At 36.4% G+C, this 11,334-nt stretch overlaps 2 protein-coding genes across 2 annotated transcripts; one reads left to right on the top strand and one right to left on the bottom strand.

Annotated features, from left to right (window-relative positions):
- The first annotated feature begins 1,107 nt into the window (after nt 1-1,107).
- Nucleotides 1,108-3,985, top strand: dynll1 (dynein, light chain, LC8-type 1). Its single transcript, XM_015047868.1, has 3 exons — nt 1,108-1,239; nt 1,932-2,072; nt 3,614-3,985. Exons 2-3 carry the CDS (start codon nt 1,941-1,943, stop codon nt 3,749-3,751), a joined length of 270 nt encoding a protein of 89 aa, XP_014903354.1. The 5' UTR covers nt 1,108-1,239; nt 1,932-1,940; the 3' UTR covers nt 3,752-3,985.
- Nucleotides 3,986-5,722: 1,737 nt separating this feature from the next.
- rpl6 (ribosomal protein L6) lies at nt 5,723-10,727 on the bottom strand. Its single transcript, XM_015047865.1, has 7 exons — nt 10,628-10,727; nt 9,744-9,893; nt 9,564-9,662; nt 8,624-8,767; nt 7,136-7,184; nt 5,977-6,161; nt 5,723-5,900 (listed from the first exon to the last, which is right to left on the bottom strand). The coding sequence occupies exons 2-7, from the start codon at nt 9,891-9,893 to the stop codon at nt 5,748-5,750; spliced, it is 780 nt and encodes a 259-aa protein (XP_014903351.1). The 5' UTR covers nt 10,628-10,727; the 3' UTR covers nt 5,723-5,747.
- Between the last annotated feature and the right edge of the window lie 607 nt (nt 10,728-11,334).

Here is an 11,334-nt window from a genome sequence, read left to right as displayed (position 1 = left end):
ATTTTTGAACTTGAATTAATTTTGTAGCTCATCTTTGGGAGCCATTACTCTTTTATTCTGGTGTATTTGCTATTCCATTCTCGTTGGTGATCCAGTGCCCACAAGCCTTGACTTCTGTCTGTTTTAGTAAATTATGTGGATGCACAAAAGCTGATTATTTTTCCAAGGAGTTAGCAGTTTGAGGTACTTCTACACTAAGCACACTGCTAAAATATAAAATCTTGAGAAGAAAAGGAAAATAAAGTATGAAAAAATATTTTCACACTTAATTCCTTGTCCCACTATGAACATTATAGTTGAGAGAATCACTCAAGACACATTCTCCAAGCACTTGCTCTTTATGGTGTTTATATGATAAATAGATACAAATGATAGATCTATCCATCTATCATTTTGTTTACTAATCATTCATGCTAATAATCCATCCATTCATTGATCTGTCCATTCATCCAACCTTTCATCCATTAGTTTGGTAATCCCATTTATCCATCAATATGTTAATCTCATCACACATTAATCTGTTCATCCATTCATAAATGTATCCATGTATCAATCTGTTATCTACCCATTCATCTATCCAATTTATCTCTCCATCCTTCTTTAAAGTTTACTATTTTTACAGGTAATATATTTAAAGTCTGGCGTATGGAATTTTCTGTTTGGAAAAGTAGAATTTTGAATTGGAAATATGTAGGAAACCTCTTTGAACCTATTGACTAATACTTTATAAAATATTTTTACGGACTTGGGTTTCTAAAGTCATTGCTTTTTAGATGTTATATTCACATTCCAATTCATACCATTATAATATCCAGATTTCATAGTTTTGAATTTAGCAAAAAAAAAAAAATCGTTTCAACTACACAACGTAAATACATATTTTTTATTTACCGAAACTTTCTTTACATTTCTTTACTGCATTAGAAAACAATTCACTGTTTAGCAATTAGCACGCTAGCGTTAACCCCACTATATACAAGCGTTGCCCTGACAACGGCTGTTTCGCGGTGCATGATGGGTTGAAATAAAATGCTACCAGAAACACCACAAGGATACGCAACAGTCGACCAATGAGAGCGCTTTGTGAGTTAACGGCACCCAATTAGAGGAAGTCAAGGCAGCCGTATCCTACCGCCACACACCCACATCACTTTTGTGTCAACCACTTCGCGGGAGTTGTCGCTCCAGGAGCAGTTATCCCATTTAAACTACTCATCGCTTGATACGCTTCCGTTGAAGGTAGGGTGACGATTTGTGCATTCACCGAGCTGTATTTGAGTTGTTCACTTTATTATGTGTGCAATATATTTTTACTGGTAAACGCGTTTTTTAAATTGTTTTTTTCCATTGTATTGAATTACTGTTGGTTGTCTTGGTTTCAGCTAATCAGCAGCATCTTTGCATGGGGCGCACGGGGTTAGTTATTGAGAGAGAGAAAAAAACATCTTCCCATAATACCTTTACTTACTATAATTTAAAAAAAAAACATTTTATGTTTTCTGCACATTTACTGGGGAGAGTTTTCTCAGTGGCTAATGCATTTTTAAGGAGTTGCCGGAGTTATAGTTTTAGCATGATCCTCTAATCAGAGGTGTAAAAATGTAGACGGTAAATTTAAATGTCTTGAGTATCCATAGAAACTACGTAGAGCGCACGTTCATCTCGCAGCCTTTTGATGGAAGTTATGTAACACTTGTAGAAATGGCTCGATCAAACATTATGTAGCCGTTATTATGTAATAATGTCGTCGCTGAAGAGACATTTTCTTTTTTCTCTCTATGATCTTGACGTGTCCACTGCTTTATTTCCCCCGATGCCGTTGTTGATCAGTGTTGGTACCCTTAGGTATCCTCTACAGTCACATTATGTATGAGTGTGTGTCAATGCCCTCATGAGGATGATAAATTATCCGCTGTGTTTTGGTTACCCAGAGCAACGCCATGTCTGACAGAAAGCCAGTGATCAAGAATGCCGACATGTCAGAGGACATGCAGCAGGACGCCGTTGAGTGTGCCACACAGGCCCTTGAGAAGTACAACATTGAAAAAGACATCGCTGCATACATTAAAAAGGTATATATAAATAAAGGATCTCTCCATCATGAAGCATCCAACATCTAAACAGACGAATCCACACAAAACCGTCTTTAACTAAATATAGCTATCTATTTGAGTAGGTTTTTGAAGATTTTGTCATGTTGTTGGCATTGTGACCAGGGCTGGATTTAGGATTTAGGAGGATGTAGGCCCTATGGGTTGGAGCCAGTTTTAGTGCCCAACCCATTTAAGGTATTTTTCAAAAGCATCCAGTCACAGTTGGATTGCTAAATAGATACACAAAATCCTCAAAGTTTCTAGGCCTAGGTGAAAATACAGTTTTTCCAAAACAATCTTTTATTCATACTGTTTTTTTTTTTGTTTTGTTTTTTTTAAAAGAGGGCATCATTTGAGCAAATCTCTCAATTACCCCAAAAATCAACCAAAATGTTAGTGACTATGCCAACCATGTCTGTCTAGACCTTACTGTTACATTTAAAGTACTTGGGGTTGAAGGTTTGTTCTCAAATAGTTGTGTATTGCATACCTACATTAAAATCACCAAAATTCATACAAGAAAGTATACCATGTTGGGAAAACATTAGATTTTTTTTTCTGAGTCAGGTTACTTATGCAGTTAGCCCATAATGTGCTATTCCAGCCTAGCATAACTGAAATGACTGCAAAGCTAATGACTAATGCAAACCATCTGGTGTGTCATTGTTGCACATCCAGTTTAGTATATAGGTTTTTCTTGAGGCAACTTGCTTTTTTTTTTTTTTTTACTCTGACTTCCTTGAAGATTCCTTTAACTCACATTTTTATCTTCAAGTTGGCATTTATTATAGAGGGGAACAATTTTTAGCCATCATGTGTAACTATAGAAACAGCCTAACGAAGCTAGATGTACTCTAATATAGACTACCATATTGTCTTAATTGTATTTACCAGTTCACTGGGAGAAAGTTTTGTAAGGGTTTGGTACCTGTGACCACTAAGAATGATGGGATGGCAGACCACAACCTAAAGTTGGTAAAAAATTGCAGGGGTTTTTATACAAATATGTCATGCATAACTGCAAATTTACATTTCATTCTTGATCCTCGTTTTTTATAAATAAACCCCTAGTCTTTAGGTAAAATTATTTATTTACCAAAAACCATCTGATATCTTGGAGCGTGTTTTTTTCAGGTCCTGCTAAATTATTTAAGCAAACATAATTATATCAAGAAATCAGCTTAGCAAAGCTCTTTTCCACTAATGCAGGAGGTGGCATTCCTTCACTGTTGCTTTGGGGTGCACATATTTGCAGATTCAAAGACTGTAATTTAATCCTAAATTATTAATAATGTTAAATAATTTAGTGTCAAAGCTTCATCCATGTATAGGAGCAAGAGCATAATACAGGAAACTGCAAGCATGTTGCCAATATCCTCCACTCACAATTTAATAAACATTTAGTGATGTAGCTTTACATAACACTCATTCATTTGAGAACAACTACTGGATTGTTTGCTAAATAAAAAACAATTCTCTGCATATTTGATCATTCTGAATATCTCTTTTGTTTCTTACAGGAGTTTGACAAGAAATACAACCCGACATGGCACTGCATTGTTGGGAGGAACTTTGGGAGCTATGTTACTCATGAGACCAAGCATTTCATTTACTTCTACCTGGGTCAGGTAGCCATTTTGCTGTTCAAGTCCGGTTAAGGGAAGGCTGCATTTCCGCAAACCCCCGTTGACCATTCAGTACTGACGGACTTCAAAAGGCACTTATCATTCCTTGGCGAGGGGCCGCTGCCTTTTTTTGTGCTGCATTCTACTTTGTTGTTTTTGACTATATAAACCGTGGCCATGTTAAAGAGATAAAACACTTGTATTTATTTTTGTCTTGTTACATTAGACATGTCAGTTTTTTAATTAAAGTGTAAATGTGAAACAGTCTGTGTTGAATGTGTGCTCTGTTCATTTCATTATGGTGGATCAACCATTTTCTGTACCAACTTGAACCTTGAAGGGCAGCAGGGGGCTGGTTCTGAGAGAGGGGGCAACCAATCAATCAAGTCTCATTGTATAGCACATTTCAACAAGGTAATTCAAAGCTTTGCGTTATGAAAACATCAAAACACATGCAGTCACCAGTAACAGACATTACATTTTATCAAATGCCATCATTAAAATCAATACACATCAGATTTTTTTGTTCAGTTTTCATTGATTATGTTTCAAAAGTAACTCTAAACAGGTGGGATATAGTCTTGATTTAAAGGAACTCAGTGTTTCAGCTGTTAATTTTCTGGAATTTGTTCCAGATTTATGGTGCATAGAAGCTGAATGCTGCTTCTCCTTGTTTGGTTCTGGGATGCAGAGCAGACCAGAACTAGAAGACCTGAGAGTCTGGAAGGTTGGTACAACAGCAGCAGATCTTCAGTGTAATTTGAGCTAAAGCCATTCAGTGATTTATAAACTAACAGTATTTTAAAGTCTATTCCCTGAGCTGCAGGGACTTTAGGACAGGGGTTGTGTGCTCCATCTTCCTGGTTTTAGTCGAAGCGCCAGCTGCAGCGATCTGGATCAGCTGCAGTTTGATATTTTTAGGCAGACCTGTTAGACACATTGTAACTCTTAGGTGCTGACAAAACCTTTGAAACATTAAAAATAGTTGAGCTTCATCCATCTTTATAAACCATTCCTCAGTTCCAGGAGGGTGAAAATCCACCCATGAAAACCTAAGTTCATTAGCCATCTTTGCCAACGTTCTTGAATTGCTCAAGCCCTGGAAAAAACTTGAGAACATCAAACTCAGAAATTTCTAAATTTTTCTAGAAAATTAAAGGGATTAATCTCATTCTCTCCCCCCAGCAAATTGTTGACTTTTCAAACTCAAATTTCCTTGTTTCTTCTAGAACATTTCTGAGATTAAATCTCAAAATTTGTTTTGGCATAAATGTACTCCCCTCCTCCCTTCTACCTACAATGGCCTTAATGCAGTCAGATTTTAACACCCAGATTCAGATCGTAACATTTTTGTTACAAAATAAATTATTTTGTTAGTCTTGTGTAATAGTCAGACTGTCAGCAAGAGAGCAACATTTTAGTTGGAAAGCAGATTAAACTTAAGCATGTTTGAAATACTCTTTCCAACTAAATTACTGAACAATTAAAGTAGGGATGGACAATATGGCGTTCATATTAGTCGATATTTGATTATTGATTTGTTTTAAATGTATTAAATTCTACTAAACTGGTGATATAACCTTTCCAGTTTTCACTAACTTTTTTTAAGCAGTTATGCGGCAAAACTTCAAACTGTTGCTGTGCCAGTGACTCAGGTTGTTGCTAGGTAACCACAAGTTATTCAAGAAGTTGTTGCTAGGTAACCAAAGTCAGTTGATTCCACCAGCTGTGAGAGTTTAAGCAGCTTAAGCCTTTCCTCTGCCTACATTCCCCAGAATGCTGTATGGTTACGGAACATTCTATCAAACATATTGATCACATTATCTATCGCAACATTAATCATCGATTCATTTCCCAGTCTTAGTTGAAATTTTTAGCCTTAAATTCATGAACATTTTAAATTGGGTTCACGTCTCCAAAGACTTTCCTATCCAGAAAATGAGCAGAAACCATTAAAACTCCATGATACAAATGGAAGCAGCGGTAAAATAACGAGTCGGTCAGTAGACGGTAACTTTTTATTACATATTTAGAAAACCAGCTTGTGAGGGAAAACGCCATTAGTCAGGGCGAAGGTGGAGCGCAGGTATCCTTTCAGCTGAGGCTCCTTCTTGATGAGGGGCAGCAGCTGAGCATCAACCGCCTTCTGGTCCTCCTTCCTCTGCTCCGTCAGCTGGTACTTCTGCAGATTACACATCAGGTTAACGAGGACACTCGGAACACTACGGCGCTACGGAAGCAGTTAGAGTCCAATTTACCTCCTTCTCTGTATCGAAGATCTCCCCCTCCTGGTGACGGGGTTTCCTCAGCCTCTTCTTCTTGAAGTAAGTGTCGTTGAGGGTTTTGGGGATCTTCATCCCAGAGATGTCGATCTTGGTGGTGGTGGCGATGACGAATTTCTGGTGAGCCCTTCGCAGGGGGACTCTGTTCAAGGCAAGAGGGCCTGAAAAAAGACGAAAAACGTTGGGATAAAACAAGGTTTGTACGCTTTTCTCACGGTAAAAACTCAAGCAGTTTTTAAACCAAGGTTGAAGGGCGTTTATAGATAAATACATCCTTTGAGGAAATGCACTAACTCATTCAAAATTTCCCCCGTTCATAAACGTACAAAGCTCATACACTTTTACAACTGCAAAATTTGAGAATTTATCAACCATTTTTCAGGATTAGTTTTTAAACTTTTAAAGCACCAAACTTCAGAGATAAAAAAAAAGAATACAAGCTAATAAATGCAGTTTCAATTTAAATTACAGGATCTGTTTTATTACTGTAATTAATGTCTTGTATTCTACAGCAGGAGCAAAATGTCTCACACACCTAATACATGAAAGATAAGTCAATTTAATTCAACTACTTTCCTGAGTCATTGAGTAATTAGGAATAATAAATATTAATTACACTGAAACAAATTCAAATTATGTTTTTATTCTTTCAATAAAAACTAATTTTAAATGCTAAATTTTATTAAACACTAATTAAATTAGGCATTTAATTTGACTTTCCTACTCAAATTAAATGCTTAAATAGAAAATTTAAAAAAATCTCAAATGTTTTTACTAAGTTTTCTGGCATTTAGCAAATAGAAATAATTTTGGTGATTTTAACTGACATAAAACAAGAAAAGTTTAGTCTTATTTAAATTTAGACAGTGAGAAAATAAAAATGTCTATTGTTTTTGGTGCATAAAAGTAAATGTTTCAACTGTAAATAACATTTTTCAAATTTAGGCTTTTAATCAAAAGTTTGATTGCATTTTATTACAAAACTGCAGTTTGTACGGAAATCAAGCATTTTCCAGACCTTGAAAACATCTAAATGATATTCAAGGATTTCAAACACTCTTGCAAACCCTGGCAAATAAAAGAAAACAAGATTTTCCAGCTGGGTAATAACTGCTTATGCAATCTGCAGCCTTACCGGTGACAAGCAGGAGACCACTGGAGAGCTGCTTCAGGAACACCACGCGCTGAAAAACAATCATTTCAGTATTAATCTTAAGCGCTGAAGGCACTCTGCTCCAGAACAACACACCGCGTGCTACAAATATTTCTCCCAGGACGTCCAATCTGTTTATCTGAAGTGCTGCAGGCAGAAAACTAACATGACATCTGGATGGCTGCAGAGCTTCACAGTACAGGACTAAAACATTTGATGCACCCAAAATGTTTTTTTGTTTTTAGGTCAGCTGCCTTCTCAAAGTGTGTGTGGGTACGCTCGCTGCCATAACTTAGCCATACAGCAGGTGAGTGGGAGAGAATCCTGTGTGTTTCACTGAGGGTGTGAGATTAGAGTTCGATCAAATGTGCAACTAAACCCCCAAAATGTTCTAGAGTAAAAACATTTGATGCACTTCAGATGCGTTTCTGTTTTTAGTGCTCTCACTGTTTAACTGATCTACGCAAAACGTAACACACAGAATGTTTGTGCAACGTTAATGGCAAAGCTAATATTTCAGTTAAGACTAGTTTCTAATAACGCTTCATAAGGCTGGGCGATAAATTAATTAATCAAATTTTTAGTTTTTGAAGATTTAACTTTTGGTTTCCATAGTTCAGACTGATGTCAGCAGGGCCGCCACGCTGGACAGTTTATTTGGACTTTGAATTCAGGTCAACTCTACAACAAAATATAAGGGTCAGACAAAGATTTTTTTTAAAGCAAGAATGAAGTCAATTTTACAAGAATATGATAGTAGTAATCTAAAAGTAAAATAATATGACAATAAAGTCAAAATAATACAGGAATGAAATACTAATTTTGAGAACACCAACATGAAAAACAAAACAAAAAATTAATTATCTAAACCTTTTCTCATTAAAACTTTCTTGTAACTTTAAGACATTCTTGAGGCAAATTTTATTCTTTGGTCTTCTAATATTAAGACTACATTCTCGAAAATAAACAATTCTTATCGTAAACTATTATACTATTTGTGTATTTTCTTTTTTTTTTTTAAAGAAAGGGAGAAAAACTAGAAAACTGATTAAAATTGGAAACCAGATTTGTCCGGGGGGGACAACATTTTATTTTTAATCCATATCGCCCAGCCCTGTTTACGTAAATTTTCATTCAATTACATCAGAAAAAATTTTTAATTTTCCCACTTTTATTCTCAAATGCAAGCATGAAAAAACATAAAAATCAAAGATAATGATTAAGGATTTGTTTTTAGAAGTTGCACCTAAAAAGCTACAATAATCAATAATCTTCTATACACATGAAACAAAATAGCCTCTTTTTTATGTGGATCTCACAAAAACACAGATTGTTTTTTGTTATTATCCTTTTGATGATGACCTATATTTGACCTTTGTAAGTCAATTTATCCAGTCTTTTATTGTGTCGGTATTTTCTTTACAACAAATATCCATTTCCTGATCTGTAATCGTTCAAACAAGTGATTACCTTTCCGCGGTGGCGCCCGGTCAGCAGGATGAGGACGGTTCCAGGTGTGATGGAGGCGCGCAGCTTCCTCTTGTGCTGGCTGAAGGGTTTCTTCCCATGGCTCCTCAGTTTACGGGGAACGTCCTCTGTGGGATAGTAGCGGGGCTGCAGGAGGAAAAGATATCGATGTTACAGACTAGAATACCAGCAAACGTCTTCATAATGAAATAGAAACTTGAAAAGGCAAAAACGGTTAAATCCAGTAGGTTTAGAAGTTTAGTTTAGAAGGCCAATTTTGTTGTTCAAAATTATTACCAAACTCACAGTAAATATTGAAATTAAAGTAGTACTTCTGGGACTTTTACTCTTCTTATGTAGCACAGAGTTTTAAGCTACTAGCAGATTGTCTTAATTGAAGTCGAATAAATATTCTAACTCCCTAACCAGCCAGTGTTCCTCTAATTCAGAGGTTTCCAAACTTTAAAATAATGTGAATCTTAAAAAATGTCACATTCTGTTGAAAAGCGTCACAACAGCAAATCAAGTCCAATCAACAGCTGATTTATTTACCAAAATGTTGCTTCTATTTAAGTACTGCTTTTATTACCTTTTTCACCATTTATACAATGCATATACTTTCTTATTGTTATTTTTAGTATATAGGTTATTTTATCAGGAGGAACTCGTGACCAGATACTCATTTATTTGGGGACTACTGCTCCAATGCAAAAAGTTACAACACAGTAAAATAGTCTGGTTGTAAGAATTTAATACTCTGGAGTAAATCTGTTCATCCTACAGATTCCTTTCTAAGATTATTAAAGAAAAACCAAAAGGAAACGCTGGTGTTCTGTCTTGAATTAAAGAAATTAGATTCTATTTACGTCTGAAAGTATTTGTGTAAATGTAAAATTTTTGTCCAACAGCTTATAAACTTGAAAACATTTCCCCCATCACTCACCATCTTGCGCAGCTTTACAACACGGGTGCCTCCATTCTTGTCTCCTCCGACAGTCTTCACAACTGTGGCCTTGGGTTTTTCTTTGATCTTTTTCTCAATCTAAAACAAAAGTAAGTTGGGATTAAACTGCGACGTCTCATCATGTGCATTCAGACTGTTTTTATACTGACCGGTCCTCACCTTGGTCTCAGTGGTCTTGGACTTCCTCTTGTACATTGCCCGGCGGGCGTACATAGCAGAACGGGAATAGCGGCCGATTCCCCGGGCCAGAACCGGGTTCCGGCTCCCGTGCTTCTTCTTGGCAGACTTCTTCTTGTCTCCTTCTGCCATCTGATACAAATATCAGACAGGGAAGTGTTTATTCAAATCAACTTCTTAGCAGGCACATTTAAACAGCTGACCAAATCTTATGCATTAAATTCTGTTAAAACAGATGAATTGGTATTACAGCACTGTTTAAGCCATAACATCAGTAGCTAAACTAGCTTAGAGCTTTCAAACCTTAGTTCAACGAGAGCTAAATAGCACCAACCATTAAAACGTAAACCTAAAATCTAACTGCATCTGAACCAGTAACACAATGAGCAGCACAAACAAAAACAATACATTTATAGTGTTTTCATGGACGGAGGCAACACCAATGCAAACCAGCGGCATGACATGTAGCATGACTACACGTTAGCAGCACAGTAGCAAAGCTACCTTGTTAGCTGCTTATTTACATGTGAATTTAAGGCTGTTGACTAAAGCAAACCAACATAACATCTTGTTATGAAGTTGTTACGAAATCTATCGGAAAATGGACGGAGACGCATTTTTAAGCAAGCGGCTCGGCTAGTTTTGTAGACTTCATTCAGGCTAGCCGGCGGCCTAGCAGCGTCGTTGAACTAAAACATTCCTAAATACAGCGACATGATGGACAAATCGAGGAAATAACGCTGTCGATCGTGTCAACTAAGTATACTGTTACAGCGGATGACATTAGGGGTTGCAGTTTTTATTCTGTAACACAGATGAAAACAGATTTTTATTCCCACAGTTACACGAAGGCAAGGTTGTCTTACCTTAGCTATGAAAAAAAGACCGACATCCGGGGATGTTACGTTTATAAGGACGCTGTCTCATTACGTTGACGTCGCTACGTCGTGCTTCGTTGATATGATGGTCTTTGTAGTCCAAATAGGGAATTTTTTACGGTTGTTTTTTGTGTTAATTTTTTAAGTAAACCCTTAAAACACAAAACATTGTGAATCATTTTATTATTTATTTACTTTCTTTTGAGAACATGGAGATAATTTATATTCAATTTAATTCAAACATTAAATAGTTAATATGCTACAAATGTGTTTGTGCTTAGTGCACCCAAATAGCTAGCACGGGACGGCAGCTTGTCAACATTTTTGGCAAAATTAATCTCATGGTTTTCTTGATCAATGTATTAACCGATAAAGCTAAATTAAAATTTCAAATGCACATTTTTGAGAATAAAAACAGGGGTGAAAGTAGGCGGGTACGCTCGGGTACTGTGTACCCCTAAAAGATTTAGCGGGGCTACGCGGTACCTTGCAAGAGGGGAGCGGCTGTCTGCTGTAAAAAATAAAAAATAAAAAATCAATGGGTGGTTACTGTGCAGCCGTGAGTGCGTCCACTAATCAGCCGTGACTGATTAGTTTTTCAAGAACAATCTAGAACACACTTAATTAGTTAAAAAATAACTTTTTTCCCATTTCATGCTTTAGAATGGTTTATAAATTAAGAACTTATTTATAAC

The sequence above is a fragment of the Poecilia latipinna genome, unplaced genomic scaffold, assembly GCF_001443285.1.
Source record: "Poecilia latipinna isolate Pla-1442-1.1 unplaced genomic scaffold, P_latipinna-1.0 Scaffold845, whole genome shotgun sequence".
Classification (NCBI taxonomy): Eukaryota; Metazoa; Chordata; class Actinopteri; order Cyprinodontiformes; family Poeciliidae; genus Poecilia; species Poecilia latipinna.
Note: the sequence above shows the minus strand (reverse complement) of the source record. Positions and strands in the feature narration are given on the sequence as shown.

Coding starts and splice junctions, on each gene's coding strand:
- rpl6 (XM_015047865.1), bottom strand. CDS start 9,893: ATGGCAGAAGGAGACAAGAAGAAGTCTGCCAAGAAGAAGCACGGGAGC. Junction 8,768..9,563: donor TTGTAAAGCTGCGCAAGATG/GTGAGTGATGGG, acceptor TTCCTCCTGCAG/CCCCGCTACTATCCCACAGA. Junction 6,162..7,135: donor TGGTCTCCTGCTTGTCACCG/GTAAGGCTGCAG, acceptor GTCTTTTTTCAG/GCCCTCTTGCCTTGAACAGA.
- dynll1 (XM_015047868.1), top strand. CDS start 1,941: ATGTCTGACAGAAAGCCAGTGATCAAGAATGCCGACATGTCAGAGGAC. Junction 2,073..3,613: donor TCGCTGCATACATTAAAAAG/GTATATATAAAT, acceptor TGTTTCTTACAG/GAGTTTGACAAGAAATACAA.